The following is a 23,099-nucleotide window of genomic DNA, read 5'->3' as shown; positions in this document are numbered from 1 at the left end:
TTCTCTGGTCTGATGAGACAAAGATTGAAATTTTTGGTGTGAATGCCAAGCATCATGTTCCAGCAGGAACTGGGAGACTAGTCAGGATTGAGGGAAAGATGAATGCAGTAATGTACAGAGATATCCTGGATGAAAACCTATTCCAGAGCGTTCTTGACCTCAGACTGGGGCGATGGTTCATCTTTCAGCAGGACAATGACCCTAAACATACAGCCAAGATATCAAAGGAGTGGCTTCAGAACAACTCTGTGAATGTCCTTGAGTGGCCCAGCCACAGCAGACCTGAATCTGACTGAACATCTCTGGAGAGATTTGAAAATGTCTGTGCACCAACTCTCCCCATCCAACCTGGTGGAGCTTGAGAGGTGCTGCAGCGGAATGGACAAAACTGCCCAAAGATAGGTGCATCAAGCTTGTGGCATCATATTCAAGAAGACTTGAGGCTGTAATTGCTGCCAAAGGTGCATCACAAAGTATTGATTCAAGGATGTGAATACTTATGCACACGCGATTTCTTTTTTAATAAATGTGCAAAAATTTCAAAAACTTTTTTCATGTCATTATGTGTTTGAGTAGAATTTTGAGGGAAATAAGAATTTATTCCATTTTGGAATATGGCTGTAATATTACAAAATGTGGAAAAAGTGCATCGCTGTGAATACTTTCTGAATGCACCGTAACTATGGTTGGCGCAACTAATGAAGAAATGTGTACGTTTGAGCACAATTCCCCTTCTCAGCCTTCCTTTGCTGGCTTACCGTTTATGTGAGGTCAGATTTTAAGGTTTTGCTATTGATATACAAAATCCTCCATGGACTACTAGCGCCTCCCTATCTGTCACATCTAATTAAACCTTAGCGACCGGCCACTGCGCTGCATTCTCGCAATGCAGGATTACTGTGTTCCAAAAGTAAAGAAGTGGTTAGCAAGTCACAGATCTATTTTTTTTTTTTTAAATCATGCACATTTTCTGAGGAATAGTCTGCCTGCTGAGATAAAACAATCTGTTTCTGTGGAGCCATTTAAATCCAGATTAAAGACTCTTCTGTTCTCTATCTTATAAATCATATAGACTTGGTTGTACTGAATTGTGGTTTTCCACTCCAATGTTAATTGCTGCCATTATTGGATAAAGGCTCAGTTTCATCACATCCATATTCAATTTCAATGTATTAATTTATATAGCGCCAACTCACGACAAAGTCGCCCCAAGGCGCTTCACATAATTCACAACACAAATTAATCTAAAATCAAAATTAAAAGCAAGAAAAGCACAAGAAAAAGATAAAACACAGTAGAATAAAAATAAATTACAAAGCAAACACAAACATTAAAAAATTAATGATAAGACAGTCTAAAAAAGTGGGTCTTCAGTCTTGATTTAAAAATCTCCACCGTCTCAGACTGCCGAATAACATACTCTGGGGAATTGTTCTTGAAGCTTTGGACTTTATTGCTGGTGAACATGTAAGAACTTTATTGTAGCAACTTTGTTATTTTGCTGTCTGAGGTTAAGTTGCTGAGAAAGAGGTGGACCAGCAACAACCAGGACCTGGGCACTGCCGACGCAGTGTGGAGCTTCACAGATCCTTCTGGTCAATGGACATCCGATACTCCAGATCATTCCAGGATCGATGGATTCTTGGTATAGATGGAAATCCAAAAGCGTGCAGAGAAGTTATGGAAGCATCTCTAGGCAATAATGGATAATAATGCTCCTCTAGCTTTGGTCTATTATACATTTTCTGAGACTCTGCTCTTTGCAATTTGAATGTCTTTTCAACCTTTAGTCTTTGCTACCATTGGACCCTATACAGTTGTGGTCAGATGTTTACATACACTCATCATGGGCATCAATGTGGTACATTTGGGCTTTTGATGATGTTGTTGAACTGTTCTTTTGTCGGGGTGAAATGATTGTCCAACAAACATCAATAGTAAGTCCTTCTGGCTGCTCCCTTGTTTGCTCTCGGGTCGCCACAGCAAATCCTAAGTGGATCTGCACAGTCCACCAGCCACATATTTGTTCCATCTTCCTAATAAACCAGCTGATTGTAATTAGGTGGATGAGCTAATTATTGAGATCACCTATTTTAGGTGCAAAGGTAGAAGCAATACATGGTAGGGCTTTTACATTCTGAAGCCGGAGTTTTCCACCACTGCCAGGAACATTCCGCACTGAAACCAAGTGCACTAACCACTTGGACGCCACCACAGCAAACATCATTAATGACTTTAAAAAAAAAGAAAGAATTGGGCACACAAGTTTGGATTTATTTTGAATCTTCTCTAATCTGCACAGGGTCCAAATTGTACATTCAGGCTCAAATATACTATACATACACCCCCACTAATATTTGGTTAAATGTCACTGAGCAAGCTGCACCTCGACCAGACGCTTGTGGTAATCAACAAGCTATGCCATGGAAACATTCCAGCAGCACCTTTGATCCATACAAACATGAGCCATTGCTCTTCCCAAAAAAATAAATGGGCAGTATGTCCATCCATTCAGATCACTAATATCTTCTTTAGTGTACAGTATCTTGGGTAGTTAGCAGCTGAAGGAGCCTCATGCGTCCCAAAACAAAGTCAGCGGAAAAAAGTAAATCTGCATCACAATGGCAAAATCCATTAACATTCAACTTAACATTTTGGAGTTTTCAAACTTTTTTCAGAATAAATTCCATCTGTGGAAATTAAAGCAAAATGCACAATTCTTTTCAATCTTGTATGGTTCTTTTATTATTTTTTGCAAATATATACAGGAACTTTCAGGAAATGTATTAAAGACTGATGACAACATAATCTGTGCAATTTATATTCACAGCACAACACAACATGTTCACAAGTGTGGAAAATTCAACCTGGGGTCTAATCGGAAATAAGACAGAAACTGTGCAAGTCTGGTTTCAAAACACGGTGCATTAAAAAAAGACGGACATGGACGGATGCTAATGTTCATTTCCAGTGTGACTTTTCTAAAACACAAAACACAGCGATCATGTCAGACAGAGCACACTTACTACAGCGTTTGGAAACAATATGTACAGCTGTGAAGGCACAATACACAAGTAACACACATTTTTCAAGAGAAACAAACAAAAAATCCTGTGAACTCGTAACATCTGAAAGCAAACAGTGAAAAGCTGCATGTTTTTCATGTTTTTCTTCTTCAGAGAGGCGTCACATTAAAACATCACACAACAGTAACAGCATGAGCATCGCGCGCAGTCTAACAAAACAAAAACAAACAAAAACAAAACGTACACGTAGCTGCAGGCTAACATCTGTGAGCGAGCGCATTACGCTGCATGTGGAAATCTTCAATAAACTCAGCTCTAAGGCAAAATCCTGGAAAGAAAAAAAGCACTTCATTTATTTATCAGTCAGTGGACGACGCTGGCACACAATCGCTGACATTCATCAACGGAACAACAAATAATTTAAAGATTAAAAAAGTAATACTGGAATGGCTGCAAATTTTCTCCTACAGACACAAATGCAACACTGACTTCAGAGTTTCTCAACCTTGGCCCCGTGGCCCCACAGGGTACATGGACCAGCGGTGCACAAACAGAAGGCAGATAAAAAAATTTTCTTTGTGGAATTTTTGAGGATAAGCATAAAAACTGTATTTTATAATTAAGATACATTTGGACTTGAAAATAAAAATTTATTTTAAATGTTGCTAACGCAGCTGAAATGATTCGGTGATATCACTGAATAAGTTCATAAATTAATATAGCAAGCACAAATTCCTCATTTTGACTGGTTCCAACAAGTCAACCAAGAGGATTGAATCTTTTTCTGTGGTTTTTATGAATTTACACGTGACACCGCCATCTTTCTTTCTGCCAAACTGACAATCACATATTCGACATTTCATCAGCATTTCACAGTGAGATTTTTTTTCTAATTTCCTTTTCCGGAGTGGGCGTGACTTGGCTATGACGGACGCCATGGATGAACAGCAGCGTTCACCTTTTCAGATCATAATCCTTTATCAGCACCGCCCGTCAACATGAATAAATTCAGTGACATTTAATCGCTTCAGGCTCGCCGGTTAACAAGGGATGGGACCGGTTAGTCGGTTATTTCAGAGATTTAAGAGATTTTGAAATATGTGATAATAGGTTATTTAAAGACATACCTGACAGCTTGCAGTAATCACACATAAATATCTCTTCTATAGATTTTGTTCCAGTGTGTCTATAAAGTCAAGATTTTTGCCTTTTTTTTGCAAAAAATATTAGGTTACCAAAAATGTGTAGAAATTTCAGACGAAAATTTTCAGACAAAGAACATTAAGGCAAAACAATAAGACACTATGACATAACCAATTTTCAGTTTTACGAACACAAAAAGACCCATTTTTCAAAGTGCAACAACTTTCAACAAGAATAAAGTGACCATATCGTGGACGAATGCAGCAACAATTAACTCTGACAATTTAATGTTTAACTGTACCACGGAGGCTGTGGCTTTGTTTTTCCTGTTAGGGAAACATTTTAATGAAATTTGATGAATTTTAACAAATAGTCGACTTAATTTTGGAGAGAATCTGAAATTGGAAGCCGGAACATTTTATTATAAATCTCTCATGGATTAAGAGGTTATTTTTAGTTTGATGACACAGCGCCCCCCGCTGGCACCGCAGCATAGTTAAGGACAGAAAAACAAAACAAAACTGATGCCTGGTGGATTTTCTGATTTAAATAACTGACTCAAGCTTAAATGCGCAGAATTTTACAGTATAACCTTAATTTAGAAATAAATCTCATGAACGTACCTCCACAAACAGTTTTTAACTTCCTTCATGTTGCGCGCTTTGTGCAGTTCTTACATTACTTCATGATTAACTACAAGAAACCATGTGGTTAAAACAACTGTGACAGTCTTGAGCTGGTAAATCTTTTCAACTATTCCATTCTTTTTATCTCCACCTGGACACTTAAATAAAATTTTTTAATTCACGACATGATGATCCCTCAGAAAGGCTCAGATTTAGGAAGTGTGCAGCTCCACATGGAGCCGGCGGAATAGCGAGGAATGAGTCAAACAAGAAGAGAAATGGCGACGGTAACGGCGAGGCTTAAGGAAGAAAAAAATTCCTCCTTTTCTTTAATAGCCCAGAGACTGCCGACCATCTGCTGTGAGTTTAGACAAAGCTGGACATTTCAGCCAGCAGGAAGAAGCCGCACGTAGAGACTTTGGGGATAGGCTTTGAGACGCTGATCGCTTCAGACGCATTCTGAGTTCAAACACAAACCAGACACTCTTATGTAAGTGAAGCTGGTGCACATGTAGCGTCTTGTGCACACAGCAAGCAACGCGCCGTGCTCAAGAGCCTCGTGTGTCACCGCATGAACACAAAGTGGACACCACAACGGTTCACTCAGCTGATGAATGTTATAAGCAGTCCAGCTGTGGAGCCAAATTTCAGCAACTGATTATTGGTAAATGATCAGTTTAAAGAAAGGAAAAAAAGCTTAGTTGGACTTGGTGTCCCTGTGCATGAGCGGGTTTCTGACTGGTCTTGTTAAGATGGAATTCTATCTGGACTCTTAGAGATGCTCTGCAGGAGTGTCCTCTGGAAACCCTCGTCAGGTAATTCAGGAACCAAGAACTCCAAGAGAAGGTCACATATACAGTAGAGGAGGTGTCTGAAGGAGAAGAGGAGCAACAGTCATTTCAATACAACGAGGTGGAATCACTGAGCGTGAAGGTCATGATGTTCACAGCGTGTCTACTCAGTCACACCCAGCTGAAGTTGACTAACTATGGTCTCCAAGCTATTTTTGGCCAACCATGAACTAACATGGTTAGCCATTCAATACCATGACTCTGACCATGGTCAGACCATGATCATAGTATAACTGAAACAGACCGTGGTCAATCACAGTCACATGGTCAAAACCACGGTTGGTCACACTGGATACGATAATTACACAAATATTTATGGTCATTATGTGTCAAACCCCTGGTGGCACAACGACACATGGCTAATCACATCAGTCCAACCAGGTCAGTGCAAATTTATTCAACCACAACGTTACATCACCATCTGGATTTGCACTGGAAAAAGGTATCAAGTCAGGATGTGGATCCATGACTAATCAGGGCCCGGTTTCATACAGCGGTCTCATCTTTTAGTCTGTTAAACTTACTTAGTCGACTATGGTTAGTTGCCCAATGGCTAAACTTGAAGATTAGCCGTCTTACGTTAGTGGACAATTTTCACAGGCATCATGGCCTCACAGGCGCCGTTGCAGAGTAATGCCTCCAATGCGCGACAGTTTTGTTTACTTCCCGGTTGGTTGTTGTCATGAACTATCTCGGCTTTGTTTCGTTAATTGGCTTTATTAACATTTATGGACAATCAATCAATCAATTTTATTTATATAGCGCCAAATCACAACAAACAGTTGCCCCAAGGCGCTTTATATTGTGAGGCAAGGCCATACAATAATTACGTAAAAACCCCAACGGTCAAAACGACCCCCTGTGAGCAAGCACTTGGCGACAGTGGGAAGGAAAAACTCCCTTTTAACAGGAAGAAACCTCCAGCAGAACCAGGCTCAGGGAGGGGCAGTCTTCTGCTGGGACTGGTTGGGGCTGAGGGAGAGAACCAGGAAAAAGACATGTTGTGGAGGGGAGCAGAGATCAATCACTAATGATTAAATGCAGAGTGGTGCATACAGAGCAAAAAGAGAAAGAAACACTCAGTGCATCATGGGAACCCCCCAGCAGTCTAAGTCTATAGCAGCATAACTAAGGGATGGTTCAGGGTCACCTGATCCAGCCCTAACTATAAGCTTTAGCAAAAAGGAAAGTTTTAAGCCTAATCTTAAAAGTAGAGAGGGTGTCTGTCTCCCTGATCTGAATTGGGAGCTGGTTCCACAGGAGAGGAGCCTGAAAGCTGAAGGCTCTGCCTCCCATTCTACTCTTACAAACCCTAGGAACTACAAGTAAGCCTAAAGTCTGAGAGCGAAGCACTCTATTGGGGTGATATGGTACTATGAGGTCCCTAACATAAGATGGGACCTGATTATTCAAAACCTTATAAGTAAGAAGAAGAATTTTAAATTCTATTCTAGAATTAACAGGAAGCCAATGAAGAGAGGCCAATATGGGTGAGATATGCTCTCTCCTTCTAGTCCCCGTCAGTACTCTAGCTGCAGCATTTTGAATTAACTGAAGGCTTTTTAGGGAACTTTTAGGACAACCTGATAATAATGAATTACAATAGTCCAGCCTAGAGGAAATAAATGCATGAATTAGTTTTTCAGCATCACTCTGAGACAAGACCTTTCTGATTTTAGAGATATTGCATAAATGCAAAAAAGCAGTCCTACATATTTGTTTAATATGCGCTTTGAATGACATATCCTGATCAAAAATGACTCCAAGATTTCTCACAGTATTACTAGAGGTCAGGGTAATGCCATCCAGAGTAAGGATCTGGTTAGACACCATGTTTCTAAGATTTGTGGGGCCAAGTACAATACCTTCAGTTTTATCTGAGTTTAAAAGCAGGAAATTAGAGGTCATCCATGTCTTTATGTCTGTAAGACAATCCTGCAGTTTAGCTAATTGGTGTGTGTCCTCTGGCTTCATGGATAGATAAAGCTGGGTATCATCTGCGTAACAATGAAAATTTAAGCAATGCCGTCTAATAATACTGCCTAAGGGAAGCATGTATAAAGTGAATTAAATTGGTCCTAGCACAGAACCTTGTGGAACTCCATAATTAACCTTAGTCTGTTAAGAAGACACACATGACCTGCAGAACAATGTGCTTAGCTCTTAGCCTAGCAGTTCTTCTTCTACACTTCCGTCCAGACCTTTTGTGCACACAACATTGCTCAGCGTAACCGCGACACCCGGTGGCTAATGTGAGAACTGTCACAGACACATCATGACAGTCCGGAATTGGTGCAACCACAGCCAAAAGTGGAGGAAGCTCTCCTTTTGGAGGAATACAAGTGACATTGGGAAGCTGGTACACGATAGCCGCCATTTTTTGAGGTAAGACACATTTTGTCGATTAAAATAAGATTAGCCTCCTCTGTACCAGGCTAAAAATTTTAGTCGGGTAACACAAACCTTTAGCTGACTAGCTGATTTAGTCAACTAAGTGAGTCTAGTTGACTAAGCAAGATTAGACTGTTTTATGAAACCGACACCAGGAGTCTGTCATCTGGCAAAGGGCAGGTCACCCGAAACATTACGTTTTTCTAAATAAAGCTTTTTCTGTATTGGAGCACTGTGGCTGTGCGGATCATTCGGTCTCTATCTTTGGTACAATTTTCATGGTCCTGCACGCCTTTTTATGTGTTTTGGATGTGCGTGTCTTTACTGCAACCCTGTTTTTGGACCATGACTGACCATGAATAATGCAGACGCTGGCTGACCATGGTTTTGCTCTTTGGTTGACCATGGTTCACTATTCTCTTTGGCCGTGGTCATGGTGGCCATGGTGCTTCATAGTTATGTGTTGCTTTGTTCACCTGTGTGGTTACTTTCGAGACCAATACTGTTTTATACATAAAGTCGGGAAGTAACCTGTTTCTAATCAGCAGCTGATATGAGCCATCTGGTCATCACGCTAATAATGCGTCAACACATTACATTTCCAACACAGTGTAATCTTAGAAAATGTTCAAACTCGGGCAGTGCGAGGAAGCCCTAAACAGCATTTATGATGAAAGGTTTTTACAATGACAAGCCAAGTTCTAACAGTGTGTGTGGCCTTCTGCAACATCCAGAAGGTGCTAAACATGTGATTTATTGGATTGTTGTAAAAAAAAAAGTTTTGCCATGAACACCTAAGGATTGTTGCCAAGCTTCAGAACAAATGAGGGAAGTATCTCCAGAATGTTCAAGAACATGATGTGAACTTTCCATGTTTTTCCTTCAGGGCAAAGGCAGCTCTAGCTGTACCTAATCAAGTGGTCACTGAGTGTTTCCTGTTCACGCACCTGTTAATGTTCGGGTCCTGGAGTGAGTCCAAAGCTGTCTGCCAGCTGAGTTTGTATTTGTCAGAACCCAACATATCCGAGACCAGATCTGGCAATGCAAAGCACAAACATAATTACTGTAGATTCATATAACACAGTTACAGTATGAAACTTGTTCACCAAATGTAGAGTTATTTAAAGAAAAGGCATAAAATCATAGTTTCCCCACACAAATACAGGAAAAAGATGAGGAAGAAGGCAAACTGATGGAACACTGCCACCTTCTGGCTGTGCTGCAGCAACTGACTCTGCTGTACATAAATAATTAACGATATACTAGCTTCATGGTACATATCAAGATACACCTATTGTGAACTGATACATATCACGATTCATAACTGTATCACTGTTCACACTAATTATGTAGAAAGTAATCTGTGGAGAATGTTTTAACTTTAAAGAAACAAATGATTGTGAGGTATAATTTGTAAGGATGCAACGATACACTCGCTCCACGATACTATACACATCACGACACATAATTACATCACTCTTCACAGTACTTATGTAGAATGTAACCTGTGGTGATTATTTAGAGTGCATCTTACCAGTAAATAAAATGTGAAATGAGCTGACTATTATAAATAAATAAAGAATAATGAAACTATTGATGTATTTCATTTTATTTTTGGTGCTGTATACCCAGAGAAATTAAGTCATAAACATGTTGAAATTAGCTTGATTTCACCTGCCGCTGATAAACGCTCAGAAACCTCAAGCTGTCAGACGTATGAACTTTGGTGACATCTCAGGCCACGCCTCTTGAATCACTCTACTGAACTGAATGTGGAAAAACTGAATTATTACAAAGAGACGGAGACGGACATTTGTTGATCGCAAAATACAAGAATTTGATTTGAAAACCAAATGAAAACCATATTAGTTTTGGAGACAGAAAACAGCCCAGACTGACTGTGTGTCCTGGAGCAAGTCATGAAATGGACACAGGTGGACTGACCTTCAGACAGCATCTGAGGTTACGTCACTTCTATGGCTAAAAACAGCTCTGAGTCTGTGCATTTTTTCAGATGCTGTATGGCTAATTTTATTTTTATCAGCGACATCAGGACTCAGACAAGTTAAAGGACACGTCACATGTGTTTTAACGTCCAAGTTAGCAACACAACAAAGTACTCATGATTATAAGTCTCCCTGCGCACGTGCTCATAATTAGTGGTTTCTGATGTTTTATATTCCTCTCCCTAAGGGAGGTAACAGGTGCTTTTCCGGAAAACGTCTCACCCGGCAATTCTCAGCATTTCTCTGCGTGTGACGTAGTTAAAAGCAAACCAGAAACATCCCAGACAGAGACAGACAGAAAGAAACAAACGCGGTTCTGTCCAATAACAAAGCTTCGGAGCTTTTCTTTGAAAGCAGTGGCTCAGATTTACAGAGGAGACGACACACTTCATCCCACAACTCAACTTTTTCAGAGTCTGTCGGATTTTGGAACTTAAATTGTCGTTTGTGTCACAGGATGCTGGTTTACTGCTGCTGTGATCATGGACGTGCCTGGACATGCAGATGTACAGTAGTGTTCAGAATAATAGTAGTGCTATGTGACTAAAAAGATTAATCCAGGTTTTGAGTATATTTCTTATTGTTACATGGGAAACAAGGTACCAGTAGATTCAGTAGATTCTCACAAATCCAACAAGACCAAGCATTCATGATACGCACACTCTTAAAGCTATGAAATTGGGCTATTAGTAAAAAAAAGTAGAAAAGGGGGTGTTCACAATAATAGTAGTGTGGCATTCAGTCAGTGAGTTCGTCAATTTTGTGGAACAAACAGGTGTGAATCAGGTGTCCCCTATTTAAGGATGAAGCCAGCACCTGTTGAACATGCTTTTCTCTTTGAAAGCCTGAGGAAAATGGGACGTTCAAGACATTGTTCAGAAGAACAGCATAGTTTGATTAAAAAGTTGATTGGAGAGGGAAAACTTATACACAGGTGCAAAAAATTATAGGCTGGTCATCTACAATGATCTCCAATGCTTTAAAATGGACAAAAAAAAAAAAAACAGAGACGTGAGGAAGAAAACAGAAAACAACCATCAAAATGGATAGAAGAATAACCAGAATGGCAAAGGCTCACCTCCAGGATGATCAAAGACTGTCTAGAGTTAGCTGTAAGTGCTGTGACAGTTAGAAGACGCCTGTGTGAAGCTAATTTATTTGCAAGAATCCCCCACAAAGTCCCTCTGTTAAATAAAAGACATGTGCAGAAGAGGTTACAACTGGCCAAAGAACACATCAACTGGCCTAAAGAGAAATGGAGGAATATTTTGTGGACTGATGAGAGTAAAATTGTTCTTTTTGGGTCCAAGGGCCGCAGAGAGTTTGTGAGACGACCCCCAAACTCTGAATTCAAGCCACAGTTCACAGTGAAGACAGTGAAGCATGGTGGTGCAAGCATCATGATATGGGCATGTGGTGTTGGGCCTATATATTGCATACCAGGTATCATGGATCAGTCTGGATATGTCAAAATACTTGAAGAGGTCATGTTGCCTTATGCTGAAGAGGACATGCCCTTGAAATAGGTGTTTCAACAAGAAAATGATCCCAAGCACACTAGTAAACAAGCAAAATCTTGGTTCCAAACCAACAAAATTAATGCCTCGCAGATGTGAAGAAATCATGTAAAGCTGTGGTTATACAACTAAATACTAGTTTAGTGATTCACAGGATTGCTAAAAAAAAAAGCAGTTTTGTAGCAGAGTTTGTAGCGTCAACAGCAGATGCTACTATTATTATGAACACCCGCATTTCTACTTTTTTTTACTAATAGCCCAATTTCATAGCCTTAAGAGTGTGCGTATCATGAATGCTTGGTCTTGTTGGATTTGTGAGAATCTACTGAATCTACTGGTACCTTGTTTCCTATGTAACAATAAGAAATATACTCAAAACCTGCATTAATCTTTTCACATAGCACTACTATTATTCTGAACACTACTGTATGTCTCCTATTGGAAAAACTCAGATGATGCTATTTTCAGGATATAACAGACTCTCTAATGTGCCACGATCCTGATAGAAGTTGAGTTGAAAGCAGAGCTGCGATTGGACATTATGTGCATGCGGGGGCGCGCGAACAGAACCCGAGAAAGAGTGGACCTGGACATTATTCTCTGGCCGAGTGGAACTTGAAAATGATCTCTGGCTGTGGATCCGTGAGGACGAGTGGACCGTTCAATGGCCGGCGATTGCAATTGTGATTGCGTGCACGTAACGCGTGTGTGGGGACTTCTTTTTGTTGTGGTCTATTTTGGAAATCTTTACACTGTGTGAGTGGAATGTTAATTTTTGTTCATCTTTTGCTTTGTTTTCTTTTCAATGGAACCTTCAATGAAGGTACTTTTTTTTTACTTTGAGAATATCTGTGTGTGTGTGTGTGTGTGTGTGTAGCAGTTGTTTTAACCCCCAATTTAGATGGACCTTTGGCTGAATTTGAACAATATATAATCAGTATTAAGCTTGTAGATTCTCTCAAATGTCATAAAACTGTCAATCTCTATAAGGAATGTTTTAAAAGAGAATTAATGTTGAATCCCTTAAAAAAAACAGCTGTTTATTGCTCCTTAATGGACGTGGAATGTCTCTGTGATGACACAGATATATATATTTATTACATTTTTCACACTTATATACAACACTTAGTGTTTTTAACAGGCTGTGTTTATGACTACTTGGCGCAGGTGCACAAAACCTTCTCACAGCTGCTGCTTTTACCATGACTGCATCAAAAATGAACAGTTATCACTTAAAAACGAGTCGTCATAACACAACATCACCCTTGTGTAAACTTTGGAATTAATGTGTTCCTCAGCTCACTGACGCGCACACTGAGACACTTCTAGTAACTACGTCACCTGTCGGAAACACTTGAGTACTGACGAGTACTCTGTTTTCAGACGTCTCCGTAACGTTTGCTGCGAATGCCGTATACTTTGAAACCGGTCACGGAAGTGCACAAAGTAATCCCGGTGGATCATAGGATGGCCACTAACAGCCTAAATCTAAATTGTTATGATTTCAGTGCGACATCTCCTTAAAAGAGTTGTAAGCAATGTTTCATAATCTGGTGTAGAATTTCTTAAAAGACAGTGTTGACAGGAGTGAGATATGCCCTTTAATTTTAAATCATTGCAATCATTGATGTGATCACATTTTTTGTGTATTTTATAAATCATTTATGATTTATTTTTTTTTGCAAGAGACCATTATTTATTCCTTGCAGTAGTTGACTTTTCATTGTATCGCAATACAATAAAAAAAAAAAGATTCCACACAGGCTTCATGACAGGCTTATCACGATTCTCAATGGTTTCTTTACACCCCTAATAATTTATAATCCTTGGTATTATCTGTTTCTTATTTGTATATTTTATAAATCATTTATGATTTTTCTCCAACAAATGATTATTTTTCTCTTTCAGTAGTTGACTTTATATTGTATCACAATATTCCAAAAAGAAAAGTATATATATATATATATATACATACAACCCCTGGCAAAAATTATGGAATCACCGGCCTCAGAGGATGTTCATTCAGTTGTTTAATTTTGTAGAAAAAAAGCAGATCACAGACATGACACAAAACTAAAGTCATTTCAAATGGCAACTTTCTGGCTTTAAGAAACACTACAAGAAATCAAGAAAAAAAGATTGTGGCAGTCAGTAACTGTTACTTTTTTAGACCAAGCAGAGGAAAAAATATGGAATCACTCAATTCTGAGGAAAAAATTATGGAATCACCCTGTAAATTTTCATCCCCCAAATTAACACCTGCATCAAATCAGATCTGCTCATTGACATTGACCCTATGCCATGACATTGACCCTATGTGTCTTTTTGCAAGGAATGTTTTTGCAGTTTTTGCTCTATGGCAAGATGCATTATCATCTTGAAAAACGATTTCATCATCCCCAAACATCCTTTCAATTGTCCAAAATATCAACATAAACTTGTGCATTTATTGATGATGTAATGACAGCCATCTCCCCAGTGCCTTTACCTGACATGCAGCCCCATATCATCAATGACTGTGGAAATTTACATGTTCTCTTCAGGCAGTCATCTTTATAAATCTCATTGGAAAGGCACCAAACAAAAGTTCATCATCACCTTGCCCAATGCAGATTCGAGATTCATCACTGAATATGACTTTCATCCAGTCATCCACAGTCCATGATTGCTTTTCCTTAGCCCATTGTAACCTTGTTTTTTTCTGTTTAGGTGTTAATGATGCCTTTCGTTTAGCTTTTCTGTATGTAAATCCCATTTCCTTTAGGTGGTTTCTTACAGTTCGGTCACAGACGTTGACTCCAGTTTCCTCCCATTCGTTCCTGATTTGTTTTGTTGTACATTTTTCGATTTTTGAGACATATTGCTTTAAGTTTTCTGTCTTGACGCTTTGTCTTCCTAGGTCTACCAGTATGTTTGCCTTTAACAACCTTCCCATGTTGTTTGTATTTGGTCCACAGTTTAGTCACAGCTGAATGTGAACAACCAACATCTTTTGCAACATTGCGTGATGATTTACTCTCTTTTAAGAGTTTGATAATCCTCTCCTTTGTTTTAATTGACATCTCTCGTGTTGGAGCCATGATTCATGTCAGTCCACTTGGTGCAACAGCTCTCCAAGGTGTGTTCACTCCTTTTTAGATGCAGACTAACGAGCAGATCCTATATGATGCAGGTGTTAGTTTTGGGGATGAAAATTTACAGGGTGATTCCATAATTTTTTCCTCAGAATTGAGTGATTTCATATTTTTTTCCTCTGCTTGGTCTAAAAAAGTAACCGTTACTGACTGCCACAATCTTTTTTTCTTGATTTCTTATAGTGTTTCATAAAGCCAGAAAGTTGCCATTTGAAATGACTTTAGTTTTGTGTCATGTCTGTGATCTGCTTTTTTTCTACAAAATTAAACAACTGAATGAACATCCTCCGAGGCCGGTGACTCCATAATTTTTGCCAAGGGTTGTACACAGCCTGATTGATACAGTCTCCAAGATACGATTATCATGATACATGATGTATTGTTCTACCCCTATAAAGAAGATGGATACTTGTTTTTACAGTAAGTGCTATATTTTATGGATCAGTGTGTTGATAATCTTTATGATTATCAACACACTGGTCCAATTTATGATTATTTAGTCTGCAAAATATCAGAAAGCAAAATGCTCATTTTGCTGCAACACTGAATCATCTATAAATTCAATCAATCAATCAATCAATTTTATTCATATAGCGCCAAATCACAACAAACAGTTGCCCCAAGGCGCTTTATATTGTAAGGCAAGGCCATACAATAATTACGTAAAAACCCCAACGGTCAAAACAACCCCCTGTGAGCAAGCACTTGGCGACAGTGGGAAGGAAAAACTCCCTTTTAACAGGAAGAAACCTCCAGCAGAACCAGGCTCAGGGAGGGGCAGTCCTCTGCTGGGACTGGTTGGGGCTGAGGGAGAGAACCAGGAAAAAGACATGCTGTGGAGGGGAGCAGAGATCAATCACTAATGATTAAATGCAGAGTGGTGCATAAAGAGCAAAAAGAGAAAGAAACACTCAGTGCATCATGGGAACCCCCCAGCAGTCTAAGTCTATAGCAGAATAACTAAGGGATGGTTCAGGGTCACCTGATCCAGCCCTAACTATAAGCTTTAGCAAAAAGGAAAGTTTTAAGCCTAATCTTAAAAGTAGAGAGGGTGTCTGTCTCCCTGATCTGAATTGGGAGCTGGTTCCACAGGAGAGGAGCCTGAAAGCTGAAGGCTCTGCCTCCCATTCTACTCTTACAAACCCTAGGAACTACAAGTAAGCCTGCAGTCTGAGAGCGAAGCGCTCTATTGGGGTGATATGGTACTATGAGGTCCCTAAGATAAGATGGGACCTGATTATTCAAAACCTTATAAGTAAGAAGAAGAATTTTAAATTCTATTCTAGAATTAACAGGAAGCCAATGAAGAGAGGCCAATATGGGTGAGATATGCTCTCTCCTTTAATTTAATGTAAATTAAAGCAACCATATTCATCATTCACAAAGGTTTAGAATCAGTCTACATTTGGTATGTTTTCTTGAAAAATGATGTACCATATGTTTTTGGAGTACAAGTTTTTTTTTTACTGGTTTGGGAGATTTTATGAATTTTACCCTGGTGCGAGTTATATATTGAGTTTTCATCTTTGACAGTCATTTTTGAACAGGTGCAACTCATTCTCCAGAAAACACGGCAATAGATTATCAGTGGAAAAATGACGTTTTCTGTGGATTAATGGTTCAGCGTACCTGGCAGGAGTGTGATCAGACACTGTAAAGCTTGCTGCTTGGTGACATCCTTCTGCTGATGACTGCGTTCAGGTCGAGGGCTCGTGGGCAGAGCGCCCCCTGGCCATATGGCCTCCTGGAGGACCTGCAGGTACAGCACCCAGTACCGTGTACACGTCAGGTTGGCTACACCCACATCTAGCCATCTGCAATTTGCAAGAGACACAACAGTGTTGTGAGAAGATGTGTAGAGTCAAACTGAACACGGGTTCAGGGGCCTGGAAACGCCCACCCAGGCCGACGCTTTTGACAAAGTCCCACTCAGGTCAACGCTTTGATGTCGTTAAGAAGCTTAAAGCTAATCTTTAGCCACACAGACAGATGGAGGAGACGTGCTTCACTCATGTTTGAGCAAAAGTCACCATTTTAGTTTACAAATTATTTTGAGATAGCACAAATAAAATCAAACTACAACGCCAACACCACCAGGGAAAATGACAAAATCTGGAGATTTGGATTAATCAGGAGAAAGACCATGTCTTCTGGAAACTGTTCCTTAAAGTCCCGACATTATGGTGCCAAAAGATGGTGAACAGGTTCAACGTGCTCTGACCTCATCATCACGCCTGACCAGACTGGTATTGACTGATCCAGTGCTTAGATCGGACCATGTACACCGCCTTAATCTGACGTAAAGTGAGCAGAGGGTGGGGTCTGTCACAGCGTCGTGAAGTCAAATCTGGCTCATTTCACCGAAGCTTTCCACATAACGTTTGGGTTTAAAGTCTTGTGATGTGAAGAGTCCATTTAATAGGCTACGTGCAGCTTGGAAACTCTGACCCCTCCATACTGACCTGACCTTTTTCACACCAAGATTTACCATCAGAGGGGTGGAAACTCAGCCAGCTGCCACCCAGACTCGAAGAGGAGGTTATTTAAAGCCTAAAGTCAGACTCAGACATCACATCAATGCGGCTCAAGCATGCGAGCACAGCGTGGGTCAAAGCCCCAGTAGCTGCTGCGGGTGCTACGAGCATTTGTCTATAAAAGTGCTGAAATCAAAGAATGAATAAGACATTATAGTGCACACTAGCTGCTTTGACTTGAGGGAAATCTAGGCTTGAGTGTTGCCAGAATGCCTGTAGGAGGCTCGAGCCTGGATGTGGTTTCCTTTTGAATAATGCCTTTCTCTGATTGCGTGTCTGGGTTCTCGGCCATTGAGATGATGATGGTGAGACACCTGAAACAGTCTTATGGAGTCATCAGGTTGATGAACAGAGGTCTTTGTTGATGCCGATATCGTTGGTCTCAGTCAAAGTCCTGTGTTAAGCAGATCTCCCAGTGCCAGTTTCTGACACTTGAGTGTGCAAGTTCATAGCAGGAAAAAAAAAAGATACCCAATTAGGGCACGAAAGCGTGTGTAACCGGGGATAATAGTGGCATCGCAGAACGTAGTGACCAATCAAGAAAATTTACAATAAGTTAAAAAAAAAAGTGACATTATGATACATTGTGATTCAAAGTGTAATTCGAATGTAATTTGTGCAGATAGGGGCTAATATGTGTCTTTATCTTTACAGGCTACTTTGTTTTCTATTTTGTTGCTGTATCTTGAAATAAATCCTTTCTGTCTGATGTGGATTTGGCTGCAAAAACACTTCAAAATCATGTTACAATTAAATGCGAAAATTAAAATACAATGCAGACTGCAGTTTTTTTTTTTAAATGAAGCGAGTGGTGGCCGATTTCTTTGCAGTGGGGTGAAAATGACCGTAGCAGTCAGTCTGTAAGCAGGGTGGTGCATTAAAGAATTCACTGTTTGCTGACATCTTTAAAGCTGGAAATATACATTTACAACCCCTGGCAAAAATTATGGAATCATCGGCCTCGGAGGATGTTCATTCAGTTGTTTAATTTTGTAGAAAAAAAATCAGATCACAGACATGACACAAAACTAAAGTCATTTCAAATGGCAACTTTGTGGCTTTAAGAAACACTATAAGAAATCAGGAAAAATGATTGTGGCAGTCAGTAATGGTTACTTTTTTAGACCAAGCAGAGGGAAAAAATAAGGAATCACTCAGTTCTGAGGAACAAATTATGGAATCATGAAAAACAAAAGAATGCTCCAACACATCACTAGTATTTTGTTGCACCACCTCTGGCTTTTATAACAGCTTGCAGTCTCTGAGGCATGGACTTAATGAGTGACAAACAGTATTCTTCATCAATCTGGCTCCAACTTTCTCTGATTGCTGTTGCCAGATCAGCTTTGCAGGTTGGAGCCTTGTCATGGACCATTTTCTTCAACTTCCACCAAAGATTTTCAATTGGATTAAGATCCGGACTATTTGCAGGCCATGACATTGACCCTATGTGTCTTTTGCAAGGAATGTTTTCACAGTTTTTGCTCTATGGCAAGATGCATTATCATCTTGAAAAATGATTTCATCATCCCCAAACATCCTTTCAATTGATGGGATAAGAAAAGTGTCCAAAATATCAACATAAACTTGTGCATTTATTGATGATGTAATGACAGCCATCTCCCCAGTGCCTTTACCTGACATGCAGCCCCATATCATCAATGACTGTGGAAATTTACATGTTCTCTTCAGGCAGTCATCTTTACAAATCTCATCGGAACGGCACCAAACAAAAGTTCCAGCATCATCACCTTGCTCAATTCAGATTCAAGATTCATCACTGAATATGACTTTCATCCAGTCATCCACAGTCCACGATTGCTTTTCCTTAGCCCATTGTAACCTTGTTTTTTTTCTGTTTAGGTGTTAATGATGGCTTTCGTTTAGCTTTTCTGTATGTAAATCCCATTTCCTTTAGGCGGTTTCTTACAGTTCGGTCACAGACGTTGACTCCAGTTTCCTCCCATTCGTTCCTCATTTGTTTTGTTGTGCATTTTCGATTTTTGAGACATATTGCTTTAAGTTTTCTGTCTTGACGCTTTGATGTCTTCTTTGGTCTACCAGTATGTTTGCCTTTAACAACCTTCCCATGTTGTTTGTATTTGGTCCAGAGTTTAGACACAGCTGACTGTGAACAACCAACATCTTTTGCAACATTGCGTGATGATTTACCCTCTTTTAAGAGTTTGATAATCCTCTCCTTTGTTTCAATTGACATCTCTCGTGTTGGAGCCATGATTCATGTCAGTCCACTTGGTGCAACAGCTCTCCAAGGTGTGATCACTCCTTTTTAGATGCAGACTAACAAGCAGATCTGATTTGATGCAGGTGTTAGTTTGGGGGATGAAAATTTACAGGGTGATTCCATAATTTATTCCTCAGAATTGAGTGAGTCCATATTTTTTTCCCTCTGCTTGGTCTAAAAAAGTAACCGTTACTGACTGCCACAATTATTTTTCCTGATTTCTTATAGTGTTTCTTAAAGCCAGAAAGTTGCCATTTGAAATGACTTTAATTTTGTGTCATGTCTGTGATCTGATTTTTTTCTACCAAATTAAACAACTGAATGAACATCCTCCAAGGCCGGTGATTCCATACTTTTTGCCAGGGGTTGTATAATCCTATGAAACTCACGCTGCACTCTTCAGCAGAAGACAGTTCTCAGATGTTAATAGATTCACTGTAGCTTTGTACCAATGTCTTATAACCACAGACATTAGCACAGACGCCACACAGGACCGCTGTGAGCGTGCCCCTGCAGGCCCATATCATGGGGCTGCATTCAGTGTTGCTTGTAATTGGCAATAACCTGATGTAGAATCATGCATAATACACCAGACACACAACTTCTGATAATCATTGTGGAAAAATGGGCCATATTTCCTAATTTTTGGAATTGGGACAGCAATCAAGGCCAGAAATTAACAATGGGAGACCAGCTTTACACGACAGTTGTGAGACTTCATTGAGAGATGTTATGCAGTGACTTAAGGTGAGGACAGCATGTCTGGCACAAGGGCGTTTTGGAGGATTCTTGGGTATCCCTGGAATGACTTTGTGTCAAATGAGCAGTTACTTAGGTACATTCAAATAACAGGTATCATTTGCATGATGACCGATCGTCATGTGCAACAGTTCAGCCATGTGGCACGTTCCTCTGGGCATGATCCAGCACAGAGGTGCCTCAGTGTCGGCTGGAGAAGGCCAAGGCCACACCCATGTGCCACCTGGCAGCAGCAGATAGATGGTCACTTTTAAGAAGTGGAGATTGACCTGTTGTTCACCTGGGTGGTTGCCATCCAATACCCAAGGCAGTTCCATGGTGTGGTGTATGTGGTAATGCAACATCACATGCTCTCAGACCTGGCCTGACCTTCCTGAGTTCTATGGCCAGTGAAACAATAAGCAAAAGCTGTAGTATGCACAGTCTACCCATCACAGTTTCTATAGGTTGCAACTGGTACTCTGTCCAAAGCAGATGACCACCCCTCTAAGTCTGGTCTGCAGGAGGTTTCTTACTCATCATTACAGTACAGTGTGCTTGCTCCTGGGAACGGTAAGACGTAGGCACACTGTGACAACTCCTGCTGTCACTGTTGTAATACATACAAACCCAAACTGTATATGATGATATGATGGGACAGAGACAACATTACACAGCAAAATAAATCAATTTTAACTTATTTTCCAGTTTGTTTTGCTAATTGGTGAACAAAGGTGCTTAACAAAAAGTCTTACTTTCCAAACATTTGCAAAAACCTCACATTTTTTTTTAACAACACACGTGCCATTATGCAACGGTGCTGAAAGCTTTGGGCAGTGTTAAAGAGAAACGCGGACGTCCCTCTGGCTCGATGGCACTGCGCCGTCTTCACGTGGCCCCTAATAAAGTTATTTCATTAGCTTGTTCTGGCCGCTCACCACATAGCTGAACTGCACTCCACAGACGCTCAGACTGATGGATCTGCGGGCCACATTTTCAAGCTTTCCACTGTTTTACATGTTTTTATCCCTTTGGTATTTCATGACAATAAAAGAGAAGCCAAATCATGATATCGACGACATTTTCTGTTTAAATTATACAACGGCAGAAAGAAGTAGAGACACTCAGAACTCGAGAAAATTAACTTCCATCTCTCTGACAAACAAAAACACTGCCTGTAAGATTTGCTTCTTTGTTTGTTCATTGATCTACTCCTCCCAGGTCCACTGGGCAATTGACGCCAAACTTGGAACTAATTTTGAAAGCATAATTTAGGCAAAGGCCATTATGGTCAAAGGTTAATTTTTTAAAGTCGAATTTGAATCAAACCTGGCACATGTATTTAGGCAGATTCTGGAGTTGCCCAGATGAGGTCAATTTAGCCAAAAATCAATCATTGCCATGAAGGTTACATCTGCCTGTTGGCCTACACCTCCCAGTTCCAGTGGCAGATTCTACCAAACGTGGAATGTGGATACAGGTTGACCCCACATGTGACAAAGTGTTCATTTTAGCAAAGATCAAGGCCACTGGAGCCAAGAAATTTGATTTTCATCCTGATTTTTAACCAAACTTGGCACACATCTGAAGGTAGACTCAGGAGTTGCCCGTGGCAAGTTAAGCGAAAAATCAAGTGTTTGATTGAAGATCGAGGTCTTTGTGGCCAAAGATCAGATTTCCACCAAGCAATGAATTGAGTTGTTTTAAAGGAAATTCTCTCCTCAACAAGGTGACCACACCCTTATTGATGCTGTACTTACCCCTTATACCACAGTCCTAGGTACTGTCTTGACAGTAATTCATGGGTACAACTGCCTAGTTTATTCAAAACAAGGGTTTTGACTTCCCACGGAGCGGGACGTCACGCAGCGCTCCCAGGCGCCGTCGTCCGCCTGTTTCAAGCTGAAAACCTCCACATTTCAGGCTCTATTGATCCAGGACGTCGTGAAAGAACAGAGAAGTTTCAGAAGAAGTCGGTTTCAGCATTTTATCCGGATAGTCCACTGTTAAAGGAGATTTTTTTAATGAAAGAGGTGCGGACGGATTGCAGCGTCGGCTCGCAGCCGCCGCCGCGCTCCGCCACAGGAAAAACACCTCTGTTGGAAGCCTTAAGGACAAGTTGGTACATGCTCAACTGTTAAACAATTTCTCAGATACTCACTCCACTGAAAGCCATCAGAAGCCGCCTAGATTTTACAAATGGTTATCAACACGGAGGTGTTTTTCCTGTGCCGCCGCACCACGCCGGCTGCGTCCCGACGCGCGGACCCATCCACGCGGACCCGTCCACGCGAATTTGTAGCGTCTGATCGCGCCCGGTGTGAACGCGGCATTATACTCACTCGACTGGTAAGCACTGAAAGCCGAGATAGGCATGTCCCGACTTGTCCTCTGCCACTCTGAAACGGAAGTGTTCCTTTGTCTCGCTTCATCAGCGAATCGGTCGTGACGCGCGAAGCCTCTGCGCGGCTTTCCATGACAAAATCTCTTGTTAAAAGTGAAATCTGCCGGAAAATGGCTGATGTCCAGCTCTTGTGATAACCAGAGAAATTGCACATGATGGTCCTGGCTCCACACAGCCATCTGTTTAGAAATGATGTGGTGGTTTCTGTCTCTCGATGGCGGCTCGGCGCGTGGCGCGCCGTGCGCCATTGTGGGCCGTCCTTAAAGCTGTAGTAACACTCCTTATTCTTTGTGAAGCCCGTAAAATTTTCACAGAAAGCCAGATAAATTTTTCGAATGGTTTCCAGCTGCCTGTCTCTAACAGTTTCTGAAAAAATTCTGATGGAAAAAAAGCCCAAATCATTCCGCCATTTCCTCGCAATGAAACAACGATGAGAGGGGTGGAGCAGTGCTCACTCAAAGCCTGCCCACAGGCAAATGACGCA

The 23,099-nt window shown here is 40.6% G+C and overlaps 1 protein-coding gene across 1 annotated transcript in view; it reads right to left on the bottom strand.

Annotated features, from left to right (window-relative positions):
• Positions 1 to 2,730: 2,730 nt before the first annotated feature.
• Positions 2,731 to 23,099, bottom strand: part of snx19b (sorting nexin 19b) — a 109,903-nt gene continuing 89,534 nt past the window's right edge. The window contains exons 12-14 of the mRNA XM_034169070.1: positions 16,324 to 16,508; positions 8,985 to 9,072; positions 2,731 to 5,666 (exon numbers count right to left, since the gene is read on the bottom strand). Coding sequence (XP_034024961.1) covers positions 5,543 to 5,666; positions 8,985 to 9,072; positions 16,324 to 16,508 — 397 coding nt within the window. The 3' untranslated portion in view covers positions 2,731 to 5,542. The remainder of the gene's footprint in view (positions 5,667 to 8,984; positions 9,073 to 16,323; positions 16,509 to 23,099) is intronic.

Source organism: Thalassophryne amazonica, chromosome 4 (assembly GCF_902500255.1).
Source record: "Thalassophryne amazonica chromosome 4, fThaAma1.1, whole genome shotgun sequence".
NCBI classification, from domain to species: Eukaryota; Metazoa; Chordata; class Actinopteri; order Batrachoidiformes; family Batrachoididae; genus Thalassophryne; species Thalassophryne amazonica.
The sequence above is the reverse complement of the archived record's forward strand: the minus strand, read 5'-3'. Positions and strand labels throughout refer to the sequence as shown.